Source organism: Polyodon spathula, chromosome 4, assembly GCF_017654505.1.
Source record: "Polyodon spathula isolate WHYD16114869_AA chromosome 4, ASM1765450v1, whole genome shotgun sequence".
NCBI lineage: Eukaryota > Metazoa > Chordata > Actinopteri > Acipenseriformes > Polyodontidae > Polyodon > Polyodon spathula.
In genome coordinates, this window is record NC_054537.1 from 48,752,054 (window position 1) to 48,764,213 (window position 12,160).

Sequence of the window (12,160 nt, forward strand, 5' to 3'; positions counted from 1 at the left end):
TTGGTAAGGCTTCAGCAAGCTGCAGATTGCCTAGTACGGGCTCTGCCGAGACAAGGATTTGTGGATTGTGAGGTTGATTGAAGGTGGGATGTGAAATGGAGAATGGTGTTAGTCAGTTAAGAATGAGTGTCATTTTATTTTTAAACCAAAGGAGTTACCCTTTGGACAATGTCATCTTCAAGTTTGCGTCAAATAGAGAGAGTAACCCATTAATAAACCATTTTATTACATAGGTCTAAGAATGGTGAGGAAACTTTCCACTTGGAAACACATGGAAAACATTTCTACAAATCATTCTTACAGAGTTTCACTTCATTACTTTTTGTAAAGATTATCTTTTGCATTCATAATTAACCAGAATGTCTGTAGGCACAGTAATTACTGTATATTGTTTTAGTTGAATGATAAAGTTTTAATGGTGTAAGAAAGTTTCGTAGTAGGTGTAACACAGAGAGCGCATTGCCTGAGCACAGTGCGGCAGGCTCGATGTTTGTGACAATAATTAATAAAGAATATTCTGTTTGTTTCATTTTGGGAACTGATTACAATTAAATGTGTTATTGGCTTCATTAAAATAATAAAGCAATTGTAAGTGCTGCTCCTGAATAAAAATCTACTTTCAGGAACTGGCGATCTTACTTTGTTCTATTAAATTCCACGGCCATGTACATAAGGTGACCATATAGCTCTGTGTTCAGCGGGACTGTTTGAGACAGTTCAGGCTTTTCAACTCATAACCCAGTGCATTCTGGTACATTTTACCTGTCTCAGGTACCATTCATACCTTAAGAGAAGCAGGACTACGCTTACCAGAATGCACTAGGTTGTGAGTTGAAAAGCCTGAACTGTCCCAAACAGTCCCGCTCAACACAGAGCCATACTTATGCTTTGTGAGAAGACACATTTATACCATAAGGACAGATGCAACTGTACATATTAACAGGAAAAATAATGTGTGTGAAAACATGGATTGCAATTTATGACAAAATGGCGGCTGGTGACTATGATACCTTATTAATCTTTCAAACTATGCGTGGTACAATCAGGAACTGGAGATCTTACTTTGTTCCATTAAATACCACTGCCATTTTACATAAGTATGGCTCTGTCTCTCTCTAATTTAATGGAACAAAGTAAGATCTCCAGTTCCTGATTGTACCACGCATAGTTTGAAAGATTAATAAGGTATCATAGTCACCAGCCGCCATTTTGTCATAAATTGCAATCCATGTTTTCACACACATTATTTTTCCTGTTAATATGTACAGTTGCATCTGTCCTTATAGTATAAATGTGTCTTCCCACAAAGCATTATTATTATTATTATTATTATTATTATTATTATTATTATTATTATTATTATTATTACTTAAAAGCTGAACATTTAACCTTTATATTATTAAGGTTGCCCCTCCAATTGAAATAGTGCCCCTGATCTTTGGAGTTTAGAGTGGTAGAAACATTGTTGTAATACCTGCTATCATGTAATCGGAAGGATTTTGAAGGTTGTCAAGATTATACCCCAGATCCACTGTCTGAAGCTCGAATCTGCCCTCCATGTTCTGCCTTGCTGAGGACAGACTGCAGACAAACTTATCCACCGAACTGAGGAACTCCTGTATCTGAACATTCTTCAGACCATCCTTTACCGCTCCCCAGTTCTGTGAGTTGACATAACATGGAAGAGGATGATTAAAACATATCTCTGAAAAAAGTATTTCAACTAGAAAGAAAATGGGTAAATAGATTACAGTTTTTAACTGTTAAAGATTAAGAACATAAACTTAAGGAAATCAATGTTCTCTTGAATTTTGCTTTGTGGACCCAAAGGGAGCATGCTTTGGCCTCTTCACTCAAGCTGTACTAAAAGAAGATAAGAACTGCAAGCAGTTATGCTAAACAAGCATGTAAAATGTATTACCAATGTTTCAATCCACACTTTCTTATTATACAAAGGCTAAAGTAAACACATTATGTGAAATTGTGAAATATAATGTTTACATTAGAAAATGCTATGTAGTGAATCTATTCTTTATACAAAAAATATACAATACAATATTATATATACAGTTGCTCTCAAAAGTATTCGCCCCCCCTTGGACTTTTACACATTTTACTATGTTACAACATGGAATCAAAATGGATTTAATTAGGATTTTTTTTGTCACTGATCAACACAAAAAAGTCCATAATGTCAAAGTGAAAGATAAAATCTACAAATTGTTCTAAATTAATTCCAAATATAAAACAGAAAATAATTGATTGCATAAGTATTCACCCCCTTTGCTATGACACACCTAAATAAGCTCTGGTGCAACCAGTTGTCTTTAGAAGTCACACAATTAGTTGAATGGAGTCCACCTGTGTGCAATTAAGGTGTTTCACATAATTTCAGGTTAAATACACCTGTCTCTGGGAGGTCCCACAGTTGGTTAGTACATTTCCTAATAAAAACCACATCATGAAGATGAAGGAACATTCAAAGCAAATCTGGAATACGGTTCTTAAAAAGCACCAATCGGGTAGGATATAAGAACATTTCCAAGGCCCTGAATATCCCCTGGAGCACAGTAAAATCAATTTTTATTAAATGGAGAGAATACGGCACAACTGTGAATCTGTCTAGAACAGGCCGTCCTCAAAAACTGAGTATCCGGGCAAGAAGGGCACTAGTCAGGGAGGCCACCAAGAGACATATGGCAATTCTAAAGGAGTTACAGTCTTTCATGGCTGAGCTGGGAGAAATTTGCAAAGAAGAATGGGCAAAAATTGCAGTGTCCAGATGTGCAAAGCTGGTAGAGACTTATCCAAATAGACTCATGGCTGTAATTGCTGCCAAAGGTGCCTCTACCAAATATTGACTCAAGGGGGTGAATACTTATGCAATCAATTATTTTCTGTTTTGTATTTGTAATTAATTTAGAACAATTTGTAGATTTTATTTTTCACTTTGACATTATGGACTTGGTCAGTGGCAAAAACTCCTAATTAAATCCATTTTGATTCCATGTTGTAACACAATAAAATGTAGAAAAGTCCAAGGGGGGTGAATACTTTTGAGAGCCACTGTGTGTGTGTGTGTGTGTGTGTGTGTGTGTGTGTGTGTGTGTGTATATATATATATATATATATATATATATATATATATATATAGAGAGAGAGAGAGAGAGAGAGAGAGAGAGAGAGAGAGAGAGAGAGAGAGAGAGAGAGAGAGAGAGAGAGAGAGAGAGATACACACACACAGTTGTAGTCAGAAGTTTACATACCTCAATGGAAATGTAGAATTTCTATACATTTTTCAAAAACAAAGAATTATAGAAAAAATCTTTTGTAGCAAAAGTTTTGCTTTTGTGGATGAGGAAAAAAAGTTACAAGAAATAGATGCCTACAATGATTTATTTCAGCATATTTTTTGCAAAACTCCCAAAATGCTAATTCAAAAGTATTCATGATTCATTTATCTTCTTCTTCTTTAAGCGTTTTGTAGTAGATTTTGATGTGTACTTTGGATCATTGTTGTGTTGGAATGTCCAGTTGAGCTTTTAAAATGCTTTAAGTTTTGTAGCGGAGGGTTTCAGATGATTAGCCAATATCTTTTTCTATGCTATATTATCCATTTTACAGTGCATTGAACAAAATTTCCTGTGCCATTAGAGAAAAAACAACCCCACAGAAGGATACTACCACCTCCATGCTGGATAGTAAGTATGGTGTTCTTTTCTTTGTATGCCTCACCAGACTTTCTCCAAATGGAAAGACGATCAGTATGACCAAATAGCTCCATTTTTGTTTCATCACTCCACAAAACTTTTGACCAGAATTCATATCCATCATACAAATGCTGCTTTGCAAACTTTAAGCGATTGTCCTTGTGTAGTTTTCCTAAGTAGCTTTTTCCTTGGCCTTGACCATTGAGACCTTCACCATGCAATACCTGACCTGTGATTGAAATGGAAACCCCAGTCCGACTTGCAGCCAATTCACTTTGAATATCTTTGGCAGTCAATCTCAGATTGTTATTAATATTCCTCACAATTCTTCTACTTGTTCTTGGTGAAAGAACCCTCTTTCTTATAGACCAAGGGAGCGTTGTGACAGTACCATGAGTCTTGTACTTCTTGATAATAGAAACAAAAGTTGAAATTGGGATACTCAAATGCTTGGAAATCTTATTGTATCCTTCTCCAACTTTATGACAATAAAGCTCTTTACTTTTTCTCATATTGACTTATTGGTAATGACAGCAATCATCCTATGCCTAACCCTTTTATCTTTCTAAGAACGTTCACCTACAATTCAGCATTTTTTAGACTTTAGAATTAGGTTCTGCATTATCATATTGACAGTTCTAGCACCTTGTAGATAATAATATCATAGCATCAAAGAGTATGAATACTTTGAATTAGCATTTTTGGAGTTTTGCAAAAAAAAAAAAATTGCTGAAATAAATCATTGTAGTCATCTATTTCTTGTCATTTTTTTTCGTCATTCACAAAAGTAAAACTTTTGCGTCAAAATATTTTTCCTAAAATTCTTTGTTTTTGAGAAATTTCTAGAAAGTATACAATTAAACAGTAAACTTTTGATTACAACTGTATATAATGGACTTTTTGGGCTTTGAATCGTTTGTGATTGAGTACCTCTTGGGACTTGAGTGCAGGCACCATGATTTGAGAGAGCAATTTCTCCAGACTGTGAAGAAGATTCCCACCAGAACATTCAAGCATACCAAAATTCACCTCCTGCAAGAAAACAGTCATCATAACAATTTATATACTTGTAGAAATTATCTGAAATCTAAATAGTGGAAGTTGCCTTAATATTTACACATTTACTACAATGAATATGCTAGAGTACCACTTGTGCCAATATTGCAACATTACTACTGTAAATTTGCACAGAATTCTGGAAAATTAATCAACATTTTGGGCCAGGGTTACAGAATGTGCAAAATCTTCAGGGCACAGTCTCCAAACCATCCATTCCACACACCAGAATCAAATAATGATACATTTATAATTAACAAATGACAAAAGTTATAGACTAGGCTTCATTATTCTATTTCACTTTGAATCTGATAAGAGATTCCATAAGCTGTGCAAAAAATATTCAGAAGGGGGTTACCAGGAGCTGCTGATGCTGATGCTGGCATGAGAATTTTCCTGTCATCACCATTGCTGCACTTGCGGGCTTGTAAAAAATTACAGCTAAGAGAAAATCTTCTGGTCCAGACCAAATCCTCTGCAGTACATTGTGTGCCAGCGTACAGCTATTCTGCAGTCCTGCTTTGGACCCCCGCCTCTATTCCTTTGCATATTATATGTCTTCAGAATATCCACTTATTTTCTTAATCTCATCTGCTTTAGGTTCAAACAAGGTTTTCCATTTTATTTTTTCCAAAGGCTTTTCAAGATCAAACAACTAACCTGGGAGACATTTGCAGGAGTTATGTTTTTGTCTACGGTTCTGAGAAAAAATAAACACATTCCAAGCAAACCCTGTAAAACAAAGTACATTGAAAGGAATATATGGTCTTTAGGTAACATTCATCATGAATTTAGAATAACTACTGTGTTTTAGACATTTTTGAAACCAGAACAATGTACAAGTGAATGAATAAACACTAGTTGTTGTTTACCTTTGTCGTGTTTTGTTTAAAAAAAACTAAAAAGCATTCTGGTAACCAAGAAATTGATAAATAAAATATTCCTAACTATTCAGAAAAAAAAAAAAACCTCTACTGATTCAACTTACATTCATTACAGGATTTTGAGCTTGGTATTATAAGTATTCTTTTCTTAGCAACCACTTGCTAGGAATCAAAACTTTGACAGTCCTGATAATTAACTATTTCAATCAAAGAAGAACAGGGTAGACCTGTTGTGAGCATACCTCAGCAGATCCGCTGGTAATGAAAAGTTTCTTTTGAGGGGATGCAGCAGCATATGTACTAGCATTATCCAACCATGAAGGACTGCTTTGTTTCCGCTGAGAAGTTAAAGGAAATGTTGAAAAAACAGTATTATTGAAAGTGAAAAGTGACACAATTTGGTACTAATGTGCAAAAAAACCCATCTCATCTCATCCCTTTTACAAAACAAAATCAATTCTCTGAGGTTCAGGGGTATGCCTTAATGAATGATATGTGCCAGGAATGCATGACTATTATGCATTTACCACAGCTCTTAGAGTGTTAATCCAAAGACAAATATGTAATATCTAACTGAACAAAATGTGTAAATAAAATATTTAACTGACTTCTAGCTAATAAAGGAATCAATTAATTGAATAGAAAAACAGAATATTTTGATAAAGGGTACAGAGTGATTCTCCTCTAATCCCTAGCAACCAGAATCTAAAGACTACCTTAAAACACAAAGAATTGTGTTGCATTAATATTACAAAGCATCTTATGTTTAGTTATCAGTTTGCAGGTTTTATATAATGTAACTTGGGAGAGATATTAAACACTGTCAAACAAAGCAAGGAGAGAGATGGTTAGACCCTGCCAGAAAAAATATGTTTATTATTTGACTATGTAGTAAACTACTATAGTACTTTAAACTTTTTAAATCACATTTGCTCTGCTAAAATGGGTTCAGTGTTTTCAGAGGACTTGGGTCATGAAAGGTGATACATAAGTGCAATGGTATTGTTGTTTTTGTTGTTGTTATTGTAGCTTGGAAATACAGTGCTCCCTCACTACAAGGCTGTCGGTTATAACGTGCCTCGGATATAACGCTCTGTGACGGAAAGATGAGTTCTGGTGATGAATCTTCCTCCCAACCTGTGAGGGCGCTAAAGAACGGGAGGAGAAGCATCTGGAAGGGCTGGCCTGACAGTTCGTTTCCGGGTCAGGGAAGTGGGTCAGCCTGGAGGGAAGCGCGACTCTGTTGTAAGACCGTATTGATTTGAGAGATAAACGAGAGGCAGCTGCAAGTAATAAGTCAGCTGCAACCGTTTATCTCGATATCATGCGGGATTACATATAGGGGCCAGGGTAACGCTGGTCTTTTCCTTCGTTTGGGTTAAACGCTTGGAGAGAGAAGGATCGAGAGAGGAGCTCTCGTTGTTGCAGAGAATTACGTGTTGTGTTTTGTTGTGTTTGTTTGTAATTGTCTGCGTTTTGCACCACCAGACAGTTAACTCACCTATCCGGAGCTGTCGACCAGGGTCAGCACAATCCGGATCACCACTGCACGGAACCGTCACGAAATACAGTGTCTTCACCCACCACAAGCACGTCTGCACTCACCCAGGACTGGTGACCGTGTGTTAGTTTTGATCAGGACTGTGCCCTATTATTGCTATCCCCGCACCTTACACATTGTTGTGTATAGCCGGGGATTTATTATTTAACGGTCACCAGACCTGGATTATAAATAAAAGCACCTTTTCACTGGAAACTGTTGTCTGCCTGTCACTCCTGCATCGCATCACCGTTATACCTGTTCCCCTCCACTAGCCACTTTGCCACACGTGGTGTCAGAACACGGGACTATGGACCGCAACGCGCTGGCGGAGTTGCTGCAGGCACTGGAGACCAGACGGGATGCAGAGGAGAGACGGAGGGAGGAGCGCTATACGGCGCTCATTGAACGGGTAGGGCTGATCGTTGCTGCAGGAGCGACCCCTACCGGAACATCATTGATGTCGGCCCCGAAGGCACGGGCCATGAAAATGACGGCGGAGGATGATCCGGAGGCATTTTTGGTGGCGTTCGAGCGGCTGGCAACCGCGGCGGGATGGCCTCGGGAGTTCTGGGCAAGCCAGCTAGGACCTTGCCTGATCGGGGAAGCGCAGGCAGCTTACCAAGCCCTGAGCGACCAGTACGCCACTGACTATGACCTAGTCAAGCAGGCTATCCTCCGTCGTCTCAACATCACCGCGGAGACCCACCGGACGCGGTTCCGCGAGTACCGGAGAGCCCCGGAGACACGCCCCAGGGTGGTGGCACAGCGGTTGTGCGACCACATGGTCCATTGGCTGACCCCAGAGAAGAAGACCGCTCAACAAATGGGGGAAGCCATTGTGGTGGAACAATTCTGCCATGTGGTCGGCGCCGAAACTCAGGCGTGGGTACGGCGCCACAACCCTGACACCCTGGAGGAGGCGGTCAAATTGGCCGAAGATTTTGAGGACTCTTTGACGTCAGCCCGGGTCGGGATCCTGTCAGCCCCTGCCCTGCTCAGGAACCAACCTCTCCCTCCCTCTCCTCCAACACCACCACCATCACCCTCGGTCCCGGCACCCAGACCTCCCAGACCGCCGACCCCGTTGGGCCCCCTTGCCTCCCCCCCATGGAGACCGAGGATGGCCCCCAGCTGGGGTAGAGGTGTTGCCCCTGCCCCGTTGCCCTACCAGCAGCGGGACAGATATTTAACCTATGCCCCCTCTGTCCCTCCACTCTGTTTTAGGTGTAACCAGCCAGGACATAGGGCCAGGTCATGCCCCGCTGCTATGGAGTGTGACGTGGCTGCATGCAACTGGACACCTGGAACGGGTAAGCAGGGGGAAAACGGTTGGGAGGGGCCCTGTCTGATTGACGTGGTTTTAGGGAATGTGAAAACCCACGCGTTAGTGGACACAGGGTGTGAGCAGACCTTGATCAGGACAGCTCTCTTGGGCGGTATGTCGTGGCGGCCACAAGGTCAGGTGGCCATCTCCTGTATCCATGGAGACACGGCGGCATACCCCACCCTAAAAGTATATTTATCGGTAGGACCGATAAAACGTCACCTTGTAGTCGGGGTGGCGGAAAGGTTGCCGCACCCAGTTATTCTGGGCCGAGACTGGCCAAAATTCAAAGAATTGGTGCAAATAATGGCAGTCTCAGCCACACACGTAAACGTGGCAGAAAAAGGGAAAAAGGAACGGATTGGTGATGTGTTTCCTTTTCATCCTGAAATGTTTTCCCCTCTGTTCCGTCCTAGAAAAACAAATAAGGAGAGACGGACCGCGAAATGGGAGGGAGCGTCTTTGAGACAAGGCTGGGGTCTGGTGGGAGAGTGCTGTAATGGTAACAAACGCCAGTCGAAGGGAGTGGGAACGCAGTGCGACCGAGAGAGCGAGGTTACTGGGCCGACTAGGGCAGAGGTTATTCCAGCCCCTCTCAATATACCGGACCCGTGGTACTCAAGCGCGGACCTAGTGTGGGGCCAAAAGAACGACCCGTCACTGGTGCACGCTTGGGGGCAGGTCCGGTCCATTGAAGGTAAGGATGTTGATGGCGCTGGGCCGCTAGTATATCCACATTTCAGTATAAAGGGGCAATTACTATATAGGGTAAACCTAGCCGCGGGCACAGGACAGCCTGTAACACAATTATTGGTTCCCCCGTCTTGTCGGACCGAGGTCATGAGGCTGGCGCATGATATCCCTTTTGCGGGGCACCTCGGAGCCGAGAAGACGAGGGAGCGAATATTGGCTCGATTCTATTGGCTCGGTCTTCATACTGATGTGTCGAAATATGTAGCCACATGCCCAGACTGCCAGCGAGTAGCGCCAGGTCGAGTGCGCCCCGCTCCTTTGGTCCCACTGCCGATTATTTCCACTCCGTTCGAGCGCATTGCAATGGACATAATGGGCCCGTTGCTACCTTCTGACTCTGGGTATACGCATATATTAGTAGTGGTGGATTATGCAACGCGATACCCAGAGGCAGTTCCATTGAGGTCCACTAGTGCAGCTGCAATAGCCACCGAGTTAGCGCAGATTATGGCTAGAGTAGGGATCCCCAAGGAGATTTTGACGGATCACGGAACCAATTTTTTGTCCAATACGTTACAGCAGGTGTACAAAATATTAAAAATACGTCCCATCAGGACGTCCGTTTATCATCCACAATCGGACGGTTTGGTTGAACGTTTTAATCAGACCTTAAAGTCGATGCTGAGGCGATTTGTAACACAGGAGCAGAAACATTGGGCATCGCTTCTTCCCTACCTCCTTTTTGCGGTGAGAGAAGTGCCGCAGAGTTCAACGGGGTTCTCCCCCTTTGAGCTCCTGTACGGCCGGCAGCCTCGCGGCATTCTCGACCTGCTGAGGGAGGGGTGGGAGGAGCACAAAGGCTCGTCTAAAAATGTAGTGAAGTATGTGCTCCTACTACGAGATCGGCTGGATTTGGTCGGTCGTTTGGCCCAAGACAACCTCAGATCGGCTCAGCACCGACAACAGCAGCATTACAACAAAAATGCACGGATTCGAACCTTTCGACCAGGGGACAAGGTAATGCTGCTACTTCCCTCATCTGAATCGAAACTGTGTGCTAAATGGCAGGGGCCGTATGAGGTGATTCGGGCTATAGGGAAAGTAAATTATGAAATTAGACAGCCCGATCGCCGAAATGAACGTGAAATTTATCATGTCAATTTATTAAAGCCCTGGCAGGCAAGGGAGGTCTTATTTATAGCCCCAGGCAATATGGAGGATGATTTAGGTCCCTGTCCAGAGACCCCGAGCACAAGAGCGATTTCTATGGGGGAACAATTGGTTCCGGATCAGCAAAGAGAGCTGCGTAAGCTTATTGAGGAGTTCAGCGATGTTTTTTCTGACGTGCCCGGCAGGACAAACTTAGTTGAATATGACATTATCTCTCCACCAGGTGTCACAGTGCGAGAGAGACCGTACCGGATCCCGGAAAGTCGACGAAGTGGCGTTCGCAAAGAGGTATGGGATATGCTCGAGCTTGGGGTGATTGAGCCTTCCAGGAGCGAGTGGTGCAGTCCGATCGTCATAGTGGCTAAGAAAGACGGCACCAACCGCTTCTGTGTGGATTTCAGAAAGGTGAACGCTATTGCTAAGTTCGATGCATATCCCATGCCTCGGGTCGACGAACTTTTAGACAGACTGGGAAAAGCGAGGTTTATTTCCACTCTGGACCTGACGAAGGGATACTGGCAAATCCCTTTAACCCGCAGCTCCAGAGAGAAAACCGCATTTTCAACACCAGAAGGGCTGTTCCACTTTAAAACCATGCCGTTTGGGCTACATGGTGCGCCCGCTGCCTTTCAGAGACTGATGGACCAGGTTTTACGCCCACATCATGAATATGCAGCAGCGTATATTGATGACGTGGTGATTTACAGCTCCACCTGGCGAGAGCATTTGGCTAGGGTTGCAGCCGTTCTTCAGTCTCTAAGGGCAGCCCGGCTGACAGCTAACTTGAGGAAATGTGCGTTTGCCAAAACAGAGACTCAATATTTGGGATTTTTAATGGGGAATGGAAGGGTGAGACCTGTAGTCACCAAAATCCAGGCTTTGGTTGATGCAGCGATCCCCAAAACCAAGACTCAGGTGAGGTCACTACTGGGCTTAGCCGGTTATTACCGCCGCTTCATCCCCGAGTACGCCACAGTGGTTAACCCGTTAGTCGACCTCACCAAAAAGAGTGCTCCAAATTTAATTAAATGGTCAGCTGAGTGTCAGGGAGCGTTTGATACTATTAAGCGTACACTTTGCCAGGCCCCCACTCTTATTACTCCAGATTTCACCAAGAGATTCATCCTCCACACCGACGCATCGGATGTAGGTTTGGGTGCAGTCTTGTCCCAAAAAGTAGCTGGAGTAGAGCACCCGATATTATACCTCAGTAAAAAAATGTTACCTCGGGAACGCAACTACTCCGTAGTCGAAAAAGAGTGTTTGGCCATTAAATGGGCTACTCACTCTTTACGATACTACCTGCTGGGACACTCATTTGATCTGGTCACAGACCACGCCCCACTCAAGTGGTTAAGCACAATGAAGGACAGCAATGCCCGGATAACTCGGTGGTATCTGGCATTGCAGCCCTTCATGTACCACATGGTACACCGTGCGGGGAAAGACCACCAAAATGCGGATTATTTTTCCCGGGAGGGGGGAGTAATGGGGAAGGTAGATTTAGCCGAGTGTTCCTTCGGCTCCACTCTGAGCGGTGGGATATGTGACGGAAAGATGAGTTCTGGTGATGAATCTTCCTCCCAACCTGTGAGGGCGCTAAAGAACGGGAGGAGAAGCATCTGGAAGGGCTGGCCTGACAGTTCGTTTCCGGGTCAGGGAAGTGGGTCAGCCTGGAGGGAAGCGCGACTCTGTTGTAAGACCGTATTGATTTGAAAGGTAAACGAGAGGCAGCTGCAAGTAATAAGGCAGCTGCAACCGTTTACCTAGATATCATGCG

General features: G+C 42.9%; 1 protein-coding gene across 1 annotated transcript in view; it reads right to left on the reverse strand.

Moving 5' to 3' along the window:
* dnah5l (dynein, axonemal, heavy chain 5 like) overlaps positions 1 to 12,160 on the reverse strand; it is a 300,816-nt gene that overhangs the window by 272,273 nt on the left and 16,383 nt on the right. Inside the window, exons 6-9 of the mRNA XM_041248036.1 lie at positions 5,893 to 5,988; positions 5,427 to 5,498; positions 4,641 to 4,742; positions 1,475 to 1,661 (exon numbers count right to left, since the gene is read on the reverse strand). Coding sequence (XP_041103970.1) covers positions 1,475 to 1,661; positions 4,641 to 4,742; positions 5,427 to 5,498; positions 5,893 to 5,988 — 457 coding nt within the window. The remainder of the gene's footprint in view (positions 1 to 1,474; positions 1,662 to 4,640; positions 4,743 to 5,426; positions 5,499 to 5,892; positions 5,989 to 12,160) is intronic.